The 19,590-nt window shown below is 32.6% G+C and overlaps 2 protein-coding genes across 3 annotated transcripts in view; both read right to left on the reverse strand.

Moving 5' to 3' along the window:
• The window catches only part of LOC134842554 (choline transporter-like protein 2), a 546,776-nt gene that overhangs the window by 423,896 nt on the left and 103,290 nt on the right, over positions 1-19,590 (reverse strand). The window lies entirely within an intron of this gene.
• Positions 1-19,590, reverse strand: part of LOC134841089 (MYND-type zinc finger-containing chromatin reader ZMYND8-like) — a 73,042-nt gene that overhangs the window by 33,614 nt on the left and 19,838 nt on the right. For both annotated transcript variants that reach the window (XM_063856869.1, XM_063856868.1), the window contains exon 2: positions 18,921-19,524. In XM_063856869.1, the coding sequence (XP_063712939.1) occupies positions 18,921-19,475 (555 nt within the window). In that variant the 5' untranslated portion in view covers positions 19,476-19,524. The remainder of the gene's footprint in view (positions 1-18,920; positions 19,525-19,590) is intronic.

Below are 19,590 nucleotides of genomic sequence, written 5' to 3' on the forward strand. Positions count from 1 at the left end.
TTCATTTTGAATGATTTTTAATCCTGTGAAAGAATATAATTGAGTTAATTCGCGGAGTGCGTATTCTTTTGGGTAATAAGGTAATAGGTTGTTTCGATGTTGAACGATTTCTTTTTTGTTTGAGTCGGTAATTTTATATGTGACATCAGTGGGTTTTGTAATTATTTGGTATGGTCTTTTCGAAGGGGTTGTAATTTTTTAGAAATTCCTTTTTGTGTATTAAAATTAGGTATTAAAACAAATGTTCCAATTTTTAAATCGGAGGCTGGTGTAAAACGTGAATTGATTTGTTCATTAATGTTTTGTCTTTGTAATAACTTTTTTGTTATTTTTTGATAAATTTCATTGTGTTTTTTATCTCTATTTAGAATCCATTCGGTGTGTGTACCGGAGGCTAGTTTAAGAATTTGTGGGTGATGAAAATGATTTTCATCGTGTGTATGTAAAGGTAGGTTATAACAAATTGAGTCTTTATTTGGTTGACAATAACCTTGTGCGTTTTTATGAGAATTCGCTGTAAACATTATTGATTTGCGTGGCTTTTGGTTAAAAACCATTTCGTATGGTGACATTCCTAAAGTTGTCGTAATTTGTGAATTATACGCTAAGGGAAATAATTTTACATCTGCTGACCATTCGGTATATTTTGTATCATTTCCGTTGATGATACATCTAAGATATTCTTGTAATGAACGGTTCATACCTTCGACTAAGCCGTTTGTCCAAGGTGCATGAGATGTACGTGGTTTGTGTTTAATGTTATATAAATGACATAGTGTGATAATTTCATTATTTATGAATTCTGTACCGTTGTCTGTAACTAAAATTTCTGGTAGTCCGAATTTTGCTATCCAGTGTTCATAGAGTGTTGTGTAAGCGTAATAAGCGTTACAATGTGGTACTGGGTTAAGTGCTACATAATGTGTAAATGCGTCAACAATTACCATAATGTAGGAGTTTCCTTCTGATGAGGGTGAAATTGGTCCTTTAGTATCAAATGAGATACGATGATTAAAGTACAAACTTTGTCCTTTAAAATCTTGTTTTTGTGCTATTTGTTTTTGATTTGGGTAAGGTTTATTTAGTTGACATACTATACAGTCATTGCATAGTACTTTTATCCAAATTGGTGCATTTGGGAAATAAAAGTTTTGTATAAAATTTGAATATGTTTTTTCTGATCCAGAGTGTCCTTTAATATTTTGTGTATGTGAAATATTAAAAGCTATAAGAATCATACTTAAAGGGAGACATGGAACTGTAGATTCATTTAGGTTATACTCTAAAAGGTCTGTATTTTCGTTAATTGTTGTGTTGTTAAATTTGCGAAAGTATCGGAGGAGTGTTTTGTTTCCTAGAATGGTTGAATCTGCTTTGATAGGTTTAGTTTTATATTTGTGCCATGATTTCAGTTGTCGAATTACTGGGTCAAGGTTTTGATATTGTTTCAGTGTTGAAATTGTAATTATTTCTGTTGGGGGGAGAAAAATGTTTTCGATTTCTAATTTAGATAAGGGTATTGTATCAAGTGGGTCGTGAAGGTCAAAAACTTGATTTATTGTGTATTTTGAATCATTTGTTTGTGGTCCTGATAAATTTATTTTATCAGTTAAATCTTCTTTTTCAATTAGTGGAAAATGGTCTTTCTTAGGTGGGTGTTGTTTTGTTCGTTTTTGTTGGGTGTTATTTTTTATCCATTGAGAATATGGGATTGGTTTGAAAGTTGATGTTCCAAGTAGATCAACTTCATAATGATTATTTTGACAATCTAAATAAAGTGGGAAATGTTGTAAACTATTTATTTGTGATTGTTCAATATCAGTTTTTACTGCATATTTGCATTCCAATCGGGGTGATATTTCGTTTTCTGCAAGGTAGAATTTTATGTTTTTGGGTATTTCAACTGTTGTTTTTCGTGTAAGTAATTCAGGTGGTGTATTTCGACTTAAGGTGTCTGGTAATGCAAGATTTTTTCCTGCAGTCCAAACTATATGTAAGTTTGGAAATTTCATTAGAATTAGTTGAAATCTGTAAACTCGGTGGTTTGGGTTAGATTTTTGTGTAAAGAGAAAGATGATTGGTTTATGGTCTGTGAATAGAACTGTTGGATGTTTTGATCCAAGTATCAGAAATTCATATTCTGTCAGTGTATATATTATGGCTGTACATTCTCTCATTAGAGTTGAGAGTCGTAGCTCTGCTTGAGTGAATAATCGAGAATTTGCTGATATGAGGTTCATTTTATTTGTACCATTATGTGATTGTAATAGTGCTGCACCGATGCCAAAGTTCGAAGCATCGCACATTGCATAAAATGGTTGATTTGAATCTGGAATTGTGTTTGAAATTTGTTCAGTTAAAAGTTTCTTTATTTCTTCAAATCGTGTTTGATGTTCTGTGTTCCATTCAAAATTATTTTGTTGTCTAAGGATGTTATAAAATGGTCGTAGATATAATTGCATTTTATAAACATATTTACTTAAAAAGTTTAACATTCCAAGAAATTCTTGGATTTTCTTTTTATTTGTTGGTGGTTGAAGTTTTTGAATAGCATCAATGCGTGATTTCAATGGAGTGATTGTTTTTCTTTCTATATTATGTCCTAAGAATTTAACTCTTGTCAAAAAGAAGTGTGATTTATCGGGGGCGGCCTTCAGATTTTCGTTCTGAAGTATTTGGTGATATTTTTCTAAAACATTGAACATCTCGTCTTTTGTTTGTGATTGCATAAAAACATCGTCTAAATAGGTGATTGCGTTTTTCTTGAGTATTAGTGTTCTAAAAATTTTGCTCATAAAAGCTGAAAATGCTGCTGGTCCTATGGATATTCCATAGAATAAGCGGTTGAATTCATATTGTTGGTTTCCGATAACAAATTGTGTTAAACGTCGTGATTGTTCATCTAGTGGCATTTGATTGTATGCACTATTCATATCGGCGGTTGTAAAGTATTTGCCGTTTATTTTTGTTAAAATAACTTGTATTGGTTCAATGGGCCAATTACATTTTGATTCATCTATAAGTGAATTGAGGTATCTAGCATCGAGAACGATTTTTAATGATTCTCCTTTAGCTAGAATGATAACGGGGTTGATAAATGTGTTCCCTTTTGGTTGTTCTTCTTTATTAACTGGTGATATAATGTTGTATTGTTCTAAAATGTCGAGTAATCTGTTCACTTTATCATGTAAGTGAATTGGTACTTTACTTGCTCTCTGTTTTTTGAAAACTGCGTCTGGTTTTAACGGGAGATGTAGTGATGAACTGATTTTTCCAACATCGAATTTTGATGTTGCATAGACTGATGAATATTTAATTAGCTGTTTGGCTAACTTTTCGAATTCGTCTTGTGTTATTTGTGAATGTTGGAAATTAAACATTGTTAAAAATTTCTGTTGGTCCTCTGTGTAGTTACTTATGTTGAATGTAGGTTTGAAATATGGAGTTTTTGTGAAATAATCCGTATTTCTGTTTTCGTTACTTATTATATTATTTATAGATAATTCTTCATTAAGAATTGTAGATTGGCAAATATCTAGTAATTGGAGTATATTATTTACGCGATAGGCTTTTTCGTGTATTGGTGATATTGTAGCGTTGGTTTCACAATATCCTAAAAGTCCTAAAGGTAATGTTACTTGGTAAGGTGTGTTATTATAGACATGTAAGGAAATGATATCGGAATTCGAATTTTTCAAATATTTTATGGATGAGATTGTGATTTTGAAAAATTTGTGAATAGGTTTGAATTCAAATTCTGACATATAAAATTTTTGTTTGTTTTGTTCTTTATCATATTGGTGAACTTGTTTGATTGAAAAATTATAGATATATCCTGATAGTGGTTTTAGGTGTTTTCTTTGTTGGTTAAATATCGGGTAGAATTTTGAAAAGAATGGTGGTTGTTTATTTAATCTTTGAAAAAATGTTAAGGATGTTTCTTTTGTTTTTGTATATTTATCTTTGATTAATATTTTACTATTTAGTATGTTAATTGTTGGTATATACTTCGAAATAAATGGTATTCCAATGATATTATATTTAATGTCAGTGATATGGAATATTTGTTTAAATGGCTTATTTAAAATTTTGCTTTGTTCCATTGTTCTGGTGGGGAGGAGAAATAATTGGATTTTTCCGTAGTTTATCAATGTTGATCCTTGTGCTGTTGCTAGTTTACTGGAGGTTTCAAGAGGTGTTAGCTTTGGGTGTAAGGTTTTTATTTCATTCCATGTGGGGATGTTTATTATGTTTGATTCTGCTCCTGAATCAATTAAAAAATCTATTTCAAGGTCTGGTGGTTGAAATTCTTTATTTCTTGGGCTTTCTAAGAGAAATGGTATTGTCCAAATTTTTTCTTTGGGTTGTTCTTTTTGTATATTTTGATAAATATGGTTTGTATTCAAGCATTTTGTTTTGGTATTTTTATTGGTTTGATCTGTAGTGTTAATCTCGTTTGTTTCTTGCGTCGTTGGTGTGGAATTTATGGGTGTAGTGTAATAATTTTGAAGAAATTCTGATTGATTTTCATATATGTGTGATGGAAAGGGTTGTTCATATATGACAGATTCATAGTCATTTTCGACTTTTATCATATTGATAGAAAGAGTGTTTTCAGTATCACTTTCTGAATCTGATGATGTACAGTTTATTTGATTGAGTTGTAACGTATCAGTTACTGTGTCATCAATACCTGGAGGGTCTGATGTTGTTTCTGGGTTAGACTGTACTTGATTGATTTGTCTTTGATGTTTAGGTGTACTACTTCTGTGGCGATTATTAGAATTATTATAGTTATTATTATTCCGGTGTGGTGATTGGGAATAATTTCTATAACGATTATTATAACTTGAGTGTCGATTTTGTGAATTATTTCGCGATCTGTTTTGGTAATTATTGTTTGGTCTGTTATAGTTCGATCTATTATATGAGTTATTCCTTGATTGACTGTTCGGGTAATTCTGGTTTCGGTTGTTTGAATAACTTCTATTTCGATTATAGGAGTAGTTTCTATTCCTATTGTATGATGAATTTCGTGATTGGTTGTTTGGATAGTAGTTATTTCTTGATTGGGAATTAGATCTAGAAACAAATCGTTGTGTATTTGAATTTGATCTGGAGTAGTTATTTCGACTATTTGGTCTATTGTAGTGATTTTGTGATGAATTATACGTGTTTCTTCGTTCTGGTGATCTTCCTCTATAACTTGAGTTATATGGTGATTGATTTCTTGTATAGTTTGTATTGTTCGGGAGTGGTTTTCCTGAACTGTTGTTGCTGTGGACTGTTTTGTTCGGTAGATTTTGATCTTTTTTCATGTATTGATAGAATGATTTATTTGGTTCTTTATATTTTTGAGGTTTATTTTGATTGTCTTGCTGTTTTTGTCTACATTCGGAAATACTATGTCCGTATCGTCGGCAATAATTACACCATTTTTTGAAAGATGGTTTGCCTTTGAAGTTTGGGTTCTTTTCATAAATATTGAGTATTTCAGTGATTTTTTCAACGAGGTCTGTCTCTGATTCCTGTATATTATTAATATTAGTGGGAGTCGTTTCAATTCTGTTAACGTATTGTAGTTTCAGATTTTCCGTTTCTTCTAGTTTCATCGTGATTTCTGCTTGTTCTAATTTGTCTACTAGTTTTCGAAAATCTAAATCGGGTTCTCGAATTGAAGAAGGATGGGATGCTCTCTTTTTTATTGCTATTTTCCTTAATTGTGGTGTTAAGGTCATCATTAAGATTTCTGTCATCTTTGTGTTTTTATAGTCATGTGTATTTAATGAATATGCTTTTCGAACTAGTGTTTCGATTCGTACTGCTATTTGCTTGATGGTTTCGTTTGGTAATCTGCGAATTTCATTACATAAAACTCTTTGTTGTTGTTTGTTTCTTTCGGAGTCAAACATTTTTGAAAATTCTTGTGTAAACCTTTTCCAGTTTGATTTTATTTCTAGAGGTAGTACTGAAAACCATTTTTGGGCTGCGCCATCTAAGGTTGTTTGTATTAACGCTGTGCGTCGATGTATCCAGTTTTGATGTAGTGGCGTATTAATTGGTTCAGGTCCAATATTTAAAATCAGGTTTGCTGTTACTGCATTTAAATAATCTTCTACAGAGTATTCAGGGTCTGTTCCTGTGAAAACCATTAAAGGTTTGTTTGATGTTATTGATGATCCACCCATAAGGTATGGATTCATTGTCATTTGTAATGATTCTGCTGCATTTGGCATTTGAGAAAAATTTGAAAGTTGGTTTCTTGTTATTTCATGTTGTTGGAGATAATATGGGAGTGGTATTTCATTTTGCATTTGTGATGCTTGATACGAGTGTGTAGTCATTGGATTTTGTTGTTGAATTGGTTGAAAAGATTGTGTATTAATTAGATTTTGTTGTTGAATTGGTTGTTGATGTTGTGCATCTATTGATTGTGGAGAAAAATTTCTATGATTTGTACGTGTTTTCTGTATTCCTTGTCTACGATATTCTTGAGTATTTTGTGCAAATATATCTGGTTGTAAGAAATCATCATCTGAGGATAAATAATCCATTTGATAAGATGTCTGTTTTTTATTTTTATTTTGTTGAAAAAATGGGTAATTTTCACTGTGATCCTGTGGAGGATTTGTTTGGAAATTTATTGAATTAGATTGGGTCATTGGGTTATCCCAATTTCGAGATCTTGTATATTGGTTAAAATTTCTTTGTGGTTGATTATATGTTTTTGATGGATGTGTATAATTATAATTATGGTCTGTAAAGTTGTTTCTAGTGAATGTTTTGCGTGTTTTTGATGGTATTGTCATGGGTCTGTATGTTTGGTAATCCATATGTGAATATTTAGGGGCAACCGAAGGTTTAACGGTTGATTGTAAGGTTACCTGTGTTTGTGAAGGATTTGTATTTCTTGGTGTTGTTAAATTTGGGCGTATTGGTGAAATACTTTGTTGTGTAGTTGTTGTGTGTACAATTTCTTCATTTATGAAGTGTGATGGTGTCTGGATATCTTGTTGAGTAAGATTCCTAGTTCCATTGAGGTTTTCATTGTGTATAACTGTAGAGTTTAAACTATTATTTTGTGTATCGGGCAAAAATGTATTATAGTTTAATGGTGTTGCATCAATGGTTAATGGTATTACTTTTACATAATCTCTTATGTAAGATATCGTACTTATTGCTTGACTTGAGATTGATTGTGGGAAGCTTATAAATGCGGGATGAGACCATTCGGGGTCCCAAACATAATCTGATTGTTCTGTGATAGCGGTATCATCGTTCGAGTTTTGGGGTCTAAAATTTTTTCTTGCTTGTGCAATTAAATCAATATTGTGTGTGAAATAATCTATTATGAACCATGCCAAAATTTTTTGTAGATCGTGTTTTGTATGTTGTGAAACGTCGTCTTTCGTGAAATTTTCTTTAATGATGTTTAAATAACTAGAGAGTAGTGTGATTTCATGTCGTACTCTTAAATGTTTAGATGTTTCTGTCGGTGAGACATTTGTTATTGGGATTTCGTTTTCTAATATCGAAATATAACTATATATTATTGCGAAAACTTCATTGGTGAATATGGAGTTTGCTCTTTGTGAGTTATGATATTGGATGCTTTTTATATATTCTGAAAAAACTTTTGAAAATTCTAAATCAAGATCGTCTGTTTGGATTGTATATTTTCTATTATTATGGTTTGGTGAGGTGAATTCTATGGAGTAGATTCCATACTGTTGTGTTATGTTGCATATATCTTTTAAGTAGTGGTCTATGATTTGTCGTTTGATTTTTACATCGGGGAACTCTGTTTTACATGGACTGATTCCGGGTTCAAATAAATTTACGAGTAAATTTTGACAAAATATGTGTTGTCCTCTATCAGTATCTGCGTCTACTATAAAAGGAAAGATTTCATCATCATCTGGAGTTTCTTCACCTGGAGTGTGCGTTGAGCTCATTTTTCCGTTCGATGACTGTTAATATGTAATTATCAATGTGTCTAATTGGTTGATTCCAATTGTATAAATGTACTGGTTTGTGTTTGTACTGCTTTTTTATTCTTCTTTTTCCTCTTTGTGATGAATTTGAAGTTGTTTCTGAGTCAGAGAAATATAATTGATCGTGAATTGGGTAATTTTTATCTATTGATTCTTTTAGTTTGTAAAGTTCGTCTAAACTATTGGTTTCTGATTCTGAAAATGCGTTTCGATTTTTTGAAAATCTTTTTCGTGTTATTTGTCTTTGTTTCGTTATTATTTTTCTTTTTAGTGTTTGTCGTTTTGTTCGAATGTATCCAACTGTTTGTGTATGAGGTGTGATTACAAGGTCGTATTTTTTGTTATCTATTTCACAATTGTGTAAAACGATTGTTTGTTTATTTCCTAGGTTTTTAAATGACATAAGGTTTAGAATGACGGATGCAAAGGGTTGTTAAATGGTTTCTATTTTCTTAAACTGTTAGTTCTTACGATTTTTTGGTTAGCTTAACCTGGGTCTATTTGTTCAGGGTTGGAGAGAAAAGTATATCGATTCCGAAGAATGATTCTTTACTTTCTCGTGGCTAGTATAAGTTAAGGTGTTAACTTACTTAATCTTACTTAGGGGTAGTGATTGTGTTCAAGGGTTGGAGAATAGTAAATCGATCCACAAGGTTCAGGTATAATTAGAACGCGAGTAGTTCGTTAGATACTATTTTAAACTTACTAAGTCTAAGATTTATCCTGGGTCTGGTAAGAGGGGGGGTCAAGTGAAGGATGAATAACCGAAGTTCTTCACTGTTTATCCTAATTTGAATGATTAGTTTTGTTTAAAAATTTCTATTAGTCTTGGGTCTTTAGAAAGGGTTGGGTAGTGAATCGACGTTTGAGGTCGTTAGACACTAATTAAGTGGGTGGGGGAGAACAAAGTTGTTCTGTTTGATCCAAGGATAAGCCTTGATGATCAAATTTGAAATTTAATTAAGTAGAAAATGATTTAAGATCCAAGGATAAGCCTTGATGATCTGGTTTTAAAATTAAGTGAATTTAAGTTTTAATAAAATTTTAAATTTGTGTAAAGGAAAGATTTAGTGTTTTGATGATATTAGTGGGTTTATGATTGCTGTTATGTTTTAGGTGATGGAGCTGGAACAACAGGATGATTTATGATTACTAACCATTTATTGTCATGCTACTAATTTTTATTTTTATTTTCCAATAAATATTTTTCAAACATGTTTTGTATATTACTGCAGAGTTTTAGGAAAACGATCTTAGATCTTTTTATCAATCGTTATTGTATATTAATAATTTTGTTTAGCGCCTGAAATGATTTTGAAGATTAACTTCAAGGTTTTATGTTTGCAAATGAAAATCTAAATTCATTGCAAGTAGTATTCGAAATATAAAAGTTTGTTCTGGCTTTTGCCGAACTATCATATAACTATACGGCAAGTTTCTACTTTGTCGTATGTCGTCTTTGGTTCGAGGTCTTCTTCCAATTCCGGGTAGTTCTGTTATGGTTCGGAATATTGGCTCTGATCTATTGAGTCGTAGAGACATTTCGATTAAATTATTGTCGTATAACATTTTTTAAATGTTTTTGTCTAATTTCTAATCTATTTTGGTTAATTCTAAGCTATTAAGGTCTTGTTCGAGACTTATGGTCGCACCAGATGAGTTAGGACCGAGGTGGTTAACTCATAGAGTAATTTCGGATAGGGTACACCGTCTGCTCGTCACGCTATCTTATTTTCGGCCGGATAGATTCGTGCAACTTCTTAGTCTAATACCGATCCTAATCTTACTCTTATACTATCTAGTCTCAGGTTGTTTAACTAGTCTCTGCTAGGCTCAATAGATCTAGGGTATACTGGTTTATTGCGGCTGCTGAAGTGCTCGGGAGAGTCCAACTAATTTCTAAGTTAAATTCAAATCTCTCTGGTGCTGAAATTACAAGTAACTTCAGCACTTACAAATAAGTGGGTTGTTAGTTAGATGGATCATGATTGGTTAATATTAAATACTTTACATTGGTAAAACATTTAATTTATCCAATCATAAAATATAGTTTAGATCAGGTTCCACGAGCCTGACTTTGATGCCCGGGCCCGGCCTGGTTGGAGAACAAAAATTTCAAGCCCGTAACAATTTCAAAATTTGGGGCTCTTTTCCACTCCACCGCCCCCCCCCCCCCCCACACACACACACACATTTGAAATTCACTTTTGAAAAACTAGTTCCACTTTGTCAAAATATAATGAAAGTTTGCATGGTGAACAATTTAACTGTTGGGTGGGGGTGAGAAACAGCTTGAATTTCTTGATCTTCAACTGCAGAATCATCTATTGCATAGAAATTACCATCTTAGTGTACACGATTTTGTCATCAGGTCCACAAACGCGCAATAAAACATGACAGGAAACTCAAAAAAGTCGAAGAAATTATTTGACAGAGTCACAAGGCTCACAAACTAAATTATATCAGATTTTTCTGTTTCAAAGATGCATTTTTGTAAAATTAAGCCTTTTTCTCTCAACTAAAGAAAAACAAACAAGTAAATAGTTTTTGTGACTTCAGTTTTCGAGCTTTATTTAACTATTTAAACACTAAATAGCTTTGATAAAACTGAATAAATAGCTTTACCTTTTAAAAGGTGACAAGAAAATCTCAAAAAAACAATGCACTGAAAAAAAACTGAAAACTTTTTAAAATTCTTTTAAAAGTAATGTGAAACCCAATATTTTGCACCCTTTATACTTTTGCTATTGAAGAGCGCGAAATTCTGCAAAAACAGAATGGGAAATACCACACTATCTAAGCAAATTACTATGCAGTTAGATCATCAACACTTCTTCAGTAAATCGATGCGTATTGGAGAATCAATTAATGCAAATTTAGTTGATAGAAAAATTAATTTGAGTAAATTTCAGTCACGAAAAAACAAAAAGAAAAATTGGAGATATTAAAGCAAACTGGACCGAGATGCGAAGTTATACCTTAACGGAAGTAAAAGCATTAACGAAGATTCAGAAAATTAAAACTTCGAGAACTTAACTTCTATAAGCTACCCGTGCCCAACAAAGGCTTCCAATCTGGATAGAAAATTTACATGGGCATTCTAACCTAAATTACTGTGCTTCTTATATGGAAACTTATGATTTCTCATCTAAAAATGTAAATATACAATTTCTTGAAAAATAGTTTAAAAGTTCACTGCTCAACCGCAACGAGATAAACATTTTTTCTACATAACTTGAGCATCCACATTAGTCGAAGCATTACAATGCAAATTAACACCTGTTACAACAAAATTTTCTTTGCATTGGGATGCTACATTTATTTAAAAACATTAGGACACGTGGCCGAGCGGTTAACACAATCGTTTAGCTAGCTAAGAGGTGGTGATTGGGTCGATCCTAGTCAGGAAAATTTTTCTAATTTAGAATAGACTAGACCTAGCTCATTTCTTCGCTTTTTTCTCAAAATCGATATGATTTTACATTTGCCATGTTTGGTTTAAATTTTTCAAAGACTTGACTTTGAGCACTTACTAATTAAAGCTTTGGTTGTTTGTGTACTAATCATTTTTCTTTTTTGTTTTGACTGACTGGTATAAGCTAGTTTTTAATGTTGAACAATTTTTTTTAGTTTCGTGAGATTTATTGAGTTGATGAACATAATTTTTGTCGGATATAAAAAACTACTGATAGTTGTTATATCATTTTTCGAAATCGATTGGGATTTTGAGCCAGGATCGTTTTAAAATCTAATTGGGAGTGATGCATTTAACCGTTCTTGTAGTATAAAAGTTAGTTATTTGGGAAGTTTATTTGTCAAAAATTTTTATCTATTTCGTGAGTGTACCGTCGGAAGAGGACGTCTAACTCGTGTTTATCCTCGTAAAGGTCTTTTGATAAGATAAGATGCTAATATGATATTTCTCAGTGTTAAAAATTTAACATATAATGTTAATGACTTTACTTCCTACTTTAAGTCGTAATTTTAAAGTGCAAACATCAATTTTATAAATTGTTGACATTAATTTTTTAAATCTAAATTCAATTAGTTTTGGTTTAATTAATTTTTACGTCCTTAATTGGCTGTAAATTCCACTAAAATTGTTTAATTTTTATGAATACAATTGTGATTAATAGGACAAAAACTGAATTAGTTAGCTGAAACCTGCTTTTTATTTAGTTATTTGTGATTCCTCTGACAAAACTCGTATTCAGTTAGCTCAAATGAGTCTCAATTTACTGTAACCAAGCTTAATTTGACAAAATTTGGCAATATAATAACTTACATCAGCTTCTATTAACATTAAATAAGCGTCATCTGGTAAAACTGGGTTAATTTTAGTTAAATTTAGTTGCTCCAGAATTGTTTGGCAAAAATTGGAAAAACTTAAGTTCAAATCAAAATTTGTTAGCCTTAAAGGAGCTTATTTTGACAAAAACGGTTGAATTTTAGATGCAACCAGATTTTCATCTTTTATGAGCTTAATTTGACAGAATTTGGATGAGTTTCATATTAACTTGGTTTTTGGTTGTGTTTATTTTGACTAAAAAGTCGGCAAAACTCCGTTAAAATGGAAGTTCATTCATTTTACCAGGATTTATTTCGACCAACATTGAGCAAAAATTGGTTGGTGAAGTTTATCTATATTGATTGTGCTTATTGTGACCCAAATTGGGCCAAATTCTTTTAATTTGGGAACTTATCTATCCTAATTACGCTTATTTTGATCAAAATTTGGCAAAATTCTGGAAAACTCATCTATCCTAATTGAAATTAATTTAACTGTTATTGGGCAAAATTCTGTTAAATTACATATTTATCTAGCTGAATCGGACATATTTATACCAGAATTGGCAAAATTGTTAAAATAGAAATTTAGCTAGCGTAATTGGACTTATTTTGAACAAAAATGAGCAAAATCGTGTTCAATTGGGAGTTTATCTATCCTCATAAAGCTTAATTTGACCAAAGTTGGGCAAAACTTTATTGAAATGGAAGTTTATATATCTTAATCGGGCTTACTTTGACCAAAGTTGGGCAAAACTTAGATAGATTGGGTTTTTATCTAATTTAATCACGCCTATTCTTATAAAATTGCGTGAAATTTAGATAAATTGGAGTTTAACTGTTCTAATTGGCCTTGTTTCTACCGGAATTGGTGAATTTAAGATCAATTGGGAGTTTACCTATCCTGAATGGTTTTATTTTGACCAAAAATGTGGCATTTTCAGCTTAATTGGAAAATAACATACTTCAAACAGCTTTATTTTGAGAAAAATTGGGTGAACTTTAGACCTATTGAGAGTTAACCTATAATATTTGTCTTGATTTTGACCGAAACTAGGTGAAGTCAGATTAATTGAAAGTTTACCATAATTGATCGATTTGTTTTGACCGAAATTGGATTAATTTTAGATTGATTGGGAGTTTACAAATCCTATATGTGCTTATTTTGACCAAATTTTGCCTTTGATGGAGGTTTATTTAATTTAATAGGGGATATTTCGAATAAAATTTGGTAAACTTTAGTTAATTTTCAACTAATTTGTTACTATTTTGTGCAGTTTTCTCGTAAATTTAATCGAAGTTCAGTAAAATTCTCTTAATTTAGGTAGTCAAAAAAATTTGTCAGAAAAAAAAACAAACAAGATATTTCTTTCCCTAGTGGGTCTAGATAGTTCCTTCCTTATTTTCGGCGAAAAATTCCTTCACTGATGAGATGAGTATTTTAAGTTAGGTTAGAGAATGAGCCTCGCAAAAAGGTGAAAATTTAAACAAAGCACGATTGCACAATGAGAAAACGAGATTCAATATCAATTTAGGTTTGATCGTGTATAAAATCGGTGGAATCAATTTATTACTCATTTAGATACACTTAGATTGCACATAGGACCTCTTATTCCCTTGTTAAGAATAAATTTAAAGGTTTACTTAATTTTTTGAGCATTTTCGGAAATTTTGATGAAAGGATAAAAACGTAAATGATGAGGTTAATCTATGTTAGCAAAGCTTTTTTAAACATTAAATTGTCTAAATTAGTTTTTTAAACTAGGTCAGAGAACATTTCTTAATTATTTAGTTTGATAATATTTCCTTTTATTTGGCATATAGTAAATTGTATTATTCATGAGCTAAAGTTTCATGAGATGAAGTTATAGGCTGATTAGCGATAGAGAAGATATTGATAACCTTGAACCTATTAACGACAATCTGGCAATAGAGCGGTGAATTAGATAGCGGGCCCTAAAAATAGACAACCTGTCTTGTAGGTTTTTGAAGTTAGAAACTGACTAACAGTAACTCACTTCCTAACATTTGGCAATAACTAAAAATAATTCTCGTTTTTCAGGCTATATATGTTTTAAGGGGTAAATCTCTGCTTATTTCGCACCAGTTTTACTGAAAGAAACCGTGGGTCATTGATAGATCCTTTTATTTCTCTTAGTAACTAATTAAAGCATAAGTCTCATACATGATCTTATCATAGATCATAAACGATCTGGTCCTTCAGTTAAAATTATATTTATTTAAATTTAAATTGAGGAGGTTGATTAAATTAGTACAAATGAGCCAAAAATGGATGAAAAACTGTCTTAAATGCCAAAATAAGGTTGGGGTACTTAGGTTAGTTTTAATAAATTTAAATTGAAGGAAAACATTATAACCTAACCTCTGTCAGATCTGGAACGGAATATTGTGGAAGTAATTATTATTAAAAGGAAAATTAGTGATATATAAGAAAAGAAACTAATTCAACTGGACTGAGCAAATGGGGGAAAATAATAACCCTGAAAATTCAGGTTGATTTATTTCTCAGCTCTTTGGCTGAGACAAATCTGCACCTGCAGTCTAGACTTCAAACTTCTTTTTCCCCCTTTTTCATCATACTCTTGATGAAATTGACATTTGCAACTTTTAGATTTTTTAGCATAAAAAGTCAAAAATTGAAAAAATCAGGTCAATTTATCAGTTTTGCGCCTGTCTTACTTAATTAAAAACTCAGTCTTTATTAGGATTGCAAAAGGACTGAGGGCTTTGTCGTCGAGCTGACTGCTTTTCAAAGCAAGACACTAAGCCAGCCCGCCAAACTGGCTAATTACCGGGAGATGAGGGCTTCGAGCCACGCCAGGAAAATTTTTTTCTGCTTAAAATAGCCTTTATCTAGATTACTTTTTCGCTTGTATTCTCAAAACTCCGCTCTATCGATTAATTCACGAAAACGAAAGACAAATGACTAGTTTTTTCTAAAACTTTCACGACTTTTGACTTTCGAAAACATATATAACAATCACTGAAGAGTATGTTTTTGCTCTTTCACACATGTTCTTTCACGACAAGGCATGAAAGAAAACTGAAATATCAGAACGTATGAATGAAAAAAGAAATCATTGGCACAGTTTTGCGCACTTTTCCGGGCTCTTTCACAATTTTCTGGCATCTTTCCCTCAGAAAGAGCAAAAACATACTCTTCAACAGTTAGAACATAGTTCAAGATGACCTCGGGCAAAAGAGCCGCACTCGGGCACTTCGTGCCCTCAGGCCGGGCTCTTTTTCCCTCGGGCATCTTTCAACTATGTTCTAATTACTACTAAGAAGTCTAAAAACCTTTCAATTTCGAAAGCCCTTTCATAAACTATTTTATCTTTGCAATTTTATGCCTTGACCCTAAAAAAAGACAAGACTGCTCGTATCAGGGCGAAGCCCTGAATGTTCCGACTGCCTATTAAGGTTTATGAAGCAGTAATAACATTAAAAAATTAAAAGTAATAAAACAAAATTAAATTTTTTTTTAAATTTGAATTTTTTTAAATAAAAATCATCCCCCCCACACGCCATATAAAGTACAAAAGGATAGATTTCGCTACTTGTAACAAGTCAATTATGGCAAATAAGCTTCGTTAAACCAATTTGGAACGATTTCTAAGACGGATTAACTCTCCGCTTACGCGTTAATAGCGTTAAATATATCGCGCGTTAATTGTCCCAAATTGGCCAAAATGGCAACCTTTAAACCCCCATAACTTTACGAAAAAAGATCACAGGTGAAATATCTTTTCAAATTTCAGCTCAAGACAACAATACCTTTCGAATGATATAAAAAAATTCCGTCAAAAATGGCTAGTTAAAAAGTCGAAATTTGTCTGAAGAAAAAAAAAACCCACCCCGAGCACAAATATTCCGTTACTTTCATATCGAAAGTCGGAACAATTAGCGTTATGGACCTTTTCCAAGAGTGCTTAAGTTTTATAAATATAGCTGTTATATAATCTATTGGATAAATTCATTCAATTGATTGCCAATTTTGATAAAATCGAACAAAAAAAAACAGAATCAATAGTGGATTTTTTTTAGTTCAGTAGGACATCCAAGAAGTAAAATCCACTTTTGAATTAAAAATCTTACACGTTTTTAATGAACCATTTGCAATTTTTAATTGCAGAGCGCAACTTGGTTTGAATTTAGCAATTGAGCCAGTATATAAGTAAAATGCAGACCAGCTTACCAAAATAAAACTTTTAGGGTAAAAAGTGTGAAAAACTGAAAAAGAGCCTAAATGATTTTCATTTTTGAATTAATCATTAAAAACTTTTTTTACCGTATCATCCTAAACCAGACATCTTTTAACGATGTAGGTCAGCATCTTCTAAATGTGCAAAAACAGTTCAAAAGCCGTGGGAAACAAAGCTTCTAAGTTGCTAGCATTTCTTAGTCATTCAAATGAGACCTTCGTAAAAAAAAGAATAAACGCCCTGTGACAGCTTAATAACTTTCGTCAAAAACTATGCTTCTTCTGGCTCTTTTCCAATCCACTTCACTCCAAGAAAGAGAGATAGCTGTAATTAAAACAAGGTTGAAATAAAGCGCTTGCATTTAAGTAGAAGTCAAGTTGGGAAGTTAGCCCCATCAAATTTCTTCTAACTTGGGCTGAAAAAATGCAGACCAGCAATTCTTGACACCGAGACAAGTTTTTCGAAACTTTTTTAAAATCTGAGTTCCGACGATTGGTGCATCAATCTGATACCACACTTGAACCATCCCCCCCCCTACCAAATTTGCCAGAGGTAGTCATAATTGGCTGGAAAAAATAATAAAGAGACCCTGCGCCATAGTTCCTGCTCACCCTTCGTTAGTGGTCGGAACGATAAAAAAGTGAAAGCTGGAAAAAGTGTTGACTGGAGGAAAGTGAAAACTGGAAAAAAGCCCCAAGTTGTTCACCGTGCGAAGGAGCGGCGGTAGCCGAGTGGGCGAGACATACGGCGTTCAACAACGCAGGTCGTGGATTCGATGCAAAGTGTCCGCCCCCTCAACGTCAGGCCGGTTACAGTAAATTGGATCACTTCGAGCTAGCCACGAAGCAAGGACCAACATAGTAAGGAGGAAAAACGGCGGGGGGGGGGGGCGTTGCCAAAAAATGCAGTGCAAAATTCATTACATTCGGCATTCGGTCATTGCCAAACCAAATGGCACTCAATTACATGCACAGTCAGGTCAACTTAAATAAGTCTCATTGAAAAAACTCATTTAGAAGCGAGGCCCCTTTGCCCATTTGAAGCCTAATTGAAGTAGTGTAGAAAACATCAACTTTTGTACCTATCTGATACAAATCGCATAGATACTTAATGGCACTGAAAACAGAGGGGTGAACTTATACCTGAAATGAGCTATGAAAATTAAACAAGATTGAGAAAATTACAACTTCGAAACCTAGACTTCGATAAACTAAGCAGTAATTACACAGCCTAAAAAATCAACATTTCAAAGTAATAATATAAAAAAAGAACTCTTCGTCTTCTCTACCCTAGCTAACTAAAACCTTAACTGAGATATGAGCAGTCATCAAGGCTGAGTACGTAAGATCCATTATAAAATTTTTTGTTCCGCAGGAATTCTGAAAACTGAAATTCTTTTCAAAACAAAAAAACCGTCCGCGTTTTTTGCGTTAGTTTCAATTTCGTAATTTGACATCGTTTTTTGCCTAGCTCTAAGCAAATAAATTTGAATTGAAAACACTCAAAAGCCAAAATGCGAGAAAAAAAACACATTTGAGCGAGAACAACTTAAAGAACTTTTCGTTAACAAACAAATAAAACAGGACTTCAAATAAAATGAAATCTTCTAAAAAGAGTCTTTAATGTGTATATTTACCAAGAGTGCTTTAGTTTTTACAATCATAGCTGGTGCCTGATATATATACGATTGGACGAATTTATTCGTATGATTGACAAAATTTTGATAATGTCGAGCTGAAAAATCTGGATCAATATTGGATCTTTTAAGCCAGTAGGACATCCGCGAAGTGAACTCCATTTCTGAAGTACTTTTTTTTCGGGTTTTTTGAACCATTTGCAGGTTTTTGTTTTTTTAATTGTAGCTTGTAACTTGCTTATATCTAAAATAAGAAAGCAAAAGTCAAATCACCAAAACATGCTAGGGTTGGAATGTGTGGAAAACTGGAAAAGAGGTATATAATGGAATCATAATTCTAAACTAGTACCCGTAAACAAAGGTTTTTAAAAAATTAAAAACCATTTGTTGCTGAAGGAAATTGGAAACGCCATTTTCTTGATGTACGTTTTTTGAGTAAGAATGTACTATAAATTTTTTCAGTTAGATTTTTTTGATAATAATTGGCGCTTTTCGATTAAAAAAAAAACGTGATTTACCTCGTTTCGATAATAGCCCCTTCTCCTCAAACTGGTGACAAAAAATAATGTTCCAAAAAGTTCAAGACTATATTCGAAAAAAACAAGCCGTTTTATGATTGCCAATAATATTCTTCAACAATAAGCACAATATATATTTTAATGAGTGAGTTCTAAAATCCAGTTCTGATAACGGCTAAATTACTGTTTTTATTTGATCAATTGGTTTTAGGGGAGCTATGTTTAAACATGCGACTCATTTTATTTGTGTTTTGTTACTGACCTCACAAATGGGACAGATCCAGTCAGGTCCCCCTCCTGCAGTCCCGCTTTCCATGCAGACCAAGTGGAAGCCCCTAGGACACAAACTGCAGCTGAAGTCCACCAGCTCCTGATGACACTGCCAACAGGCTATGTCCTTCGGCTTGCCCCCTCTTCTCTCACTCTCACTGCTGTCTAACTCTTTCATGATGTCAAAATCATCCTCTTCCTCTTCGTTGGTTTCAGTAGGGACTGCATCATCGTTACTTTCATCTGGTTTACTTTTTGTTACTTTATCGGAGCTATCAACGTCATTATTGGCCGATGTTTCATTCTCATCTAATGGCGACCGCGTAGAGTTCAGATCTATGACATCAGAACTTTTAGAATGGTCTATTGAAGTGTTTTGGTTATCCGTGGTTTTGGGCGACTCCTGCAAGAAATCATCTAAGTTTGGAGACTCCAGCATGGATGGAGTTATATCACCCGGAAATTCGGCCAAAGACATGGAATTTTCATCCGAACCTGGTTGATTTGGTTCATTCGACCCCTCCCCCAAAATATCAGTTTCCTTCATTTCAGTTAGTTAGATTGCATGATTTCAGGTACAGTGATCATTGGCGTATCTGAAAACGAAATCAAATTAACCATTTGTTTAGCTAGTCTCGAAAAGTCACACGTTAAATCATCAA

The sequence above is a fragment of the Symsagittifera roscoffensis genome, chromosome 3 (assembly GCF_963678635.1).
Source record: "Symsagittifera roscoffensis chromosome 3, txSymRosc1.1, whole genome shotgun sequence".
Lineage (NCBI taxonomy): Eukaryota > Metazoa > Xenacoelomorpha > Acoela > Convolutidae > Symsagittifera > Symsagittifera roscoffensis.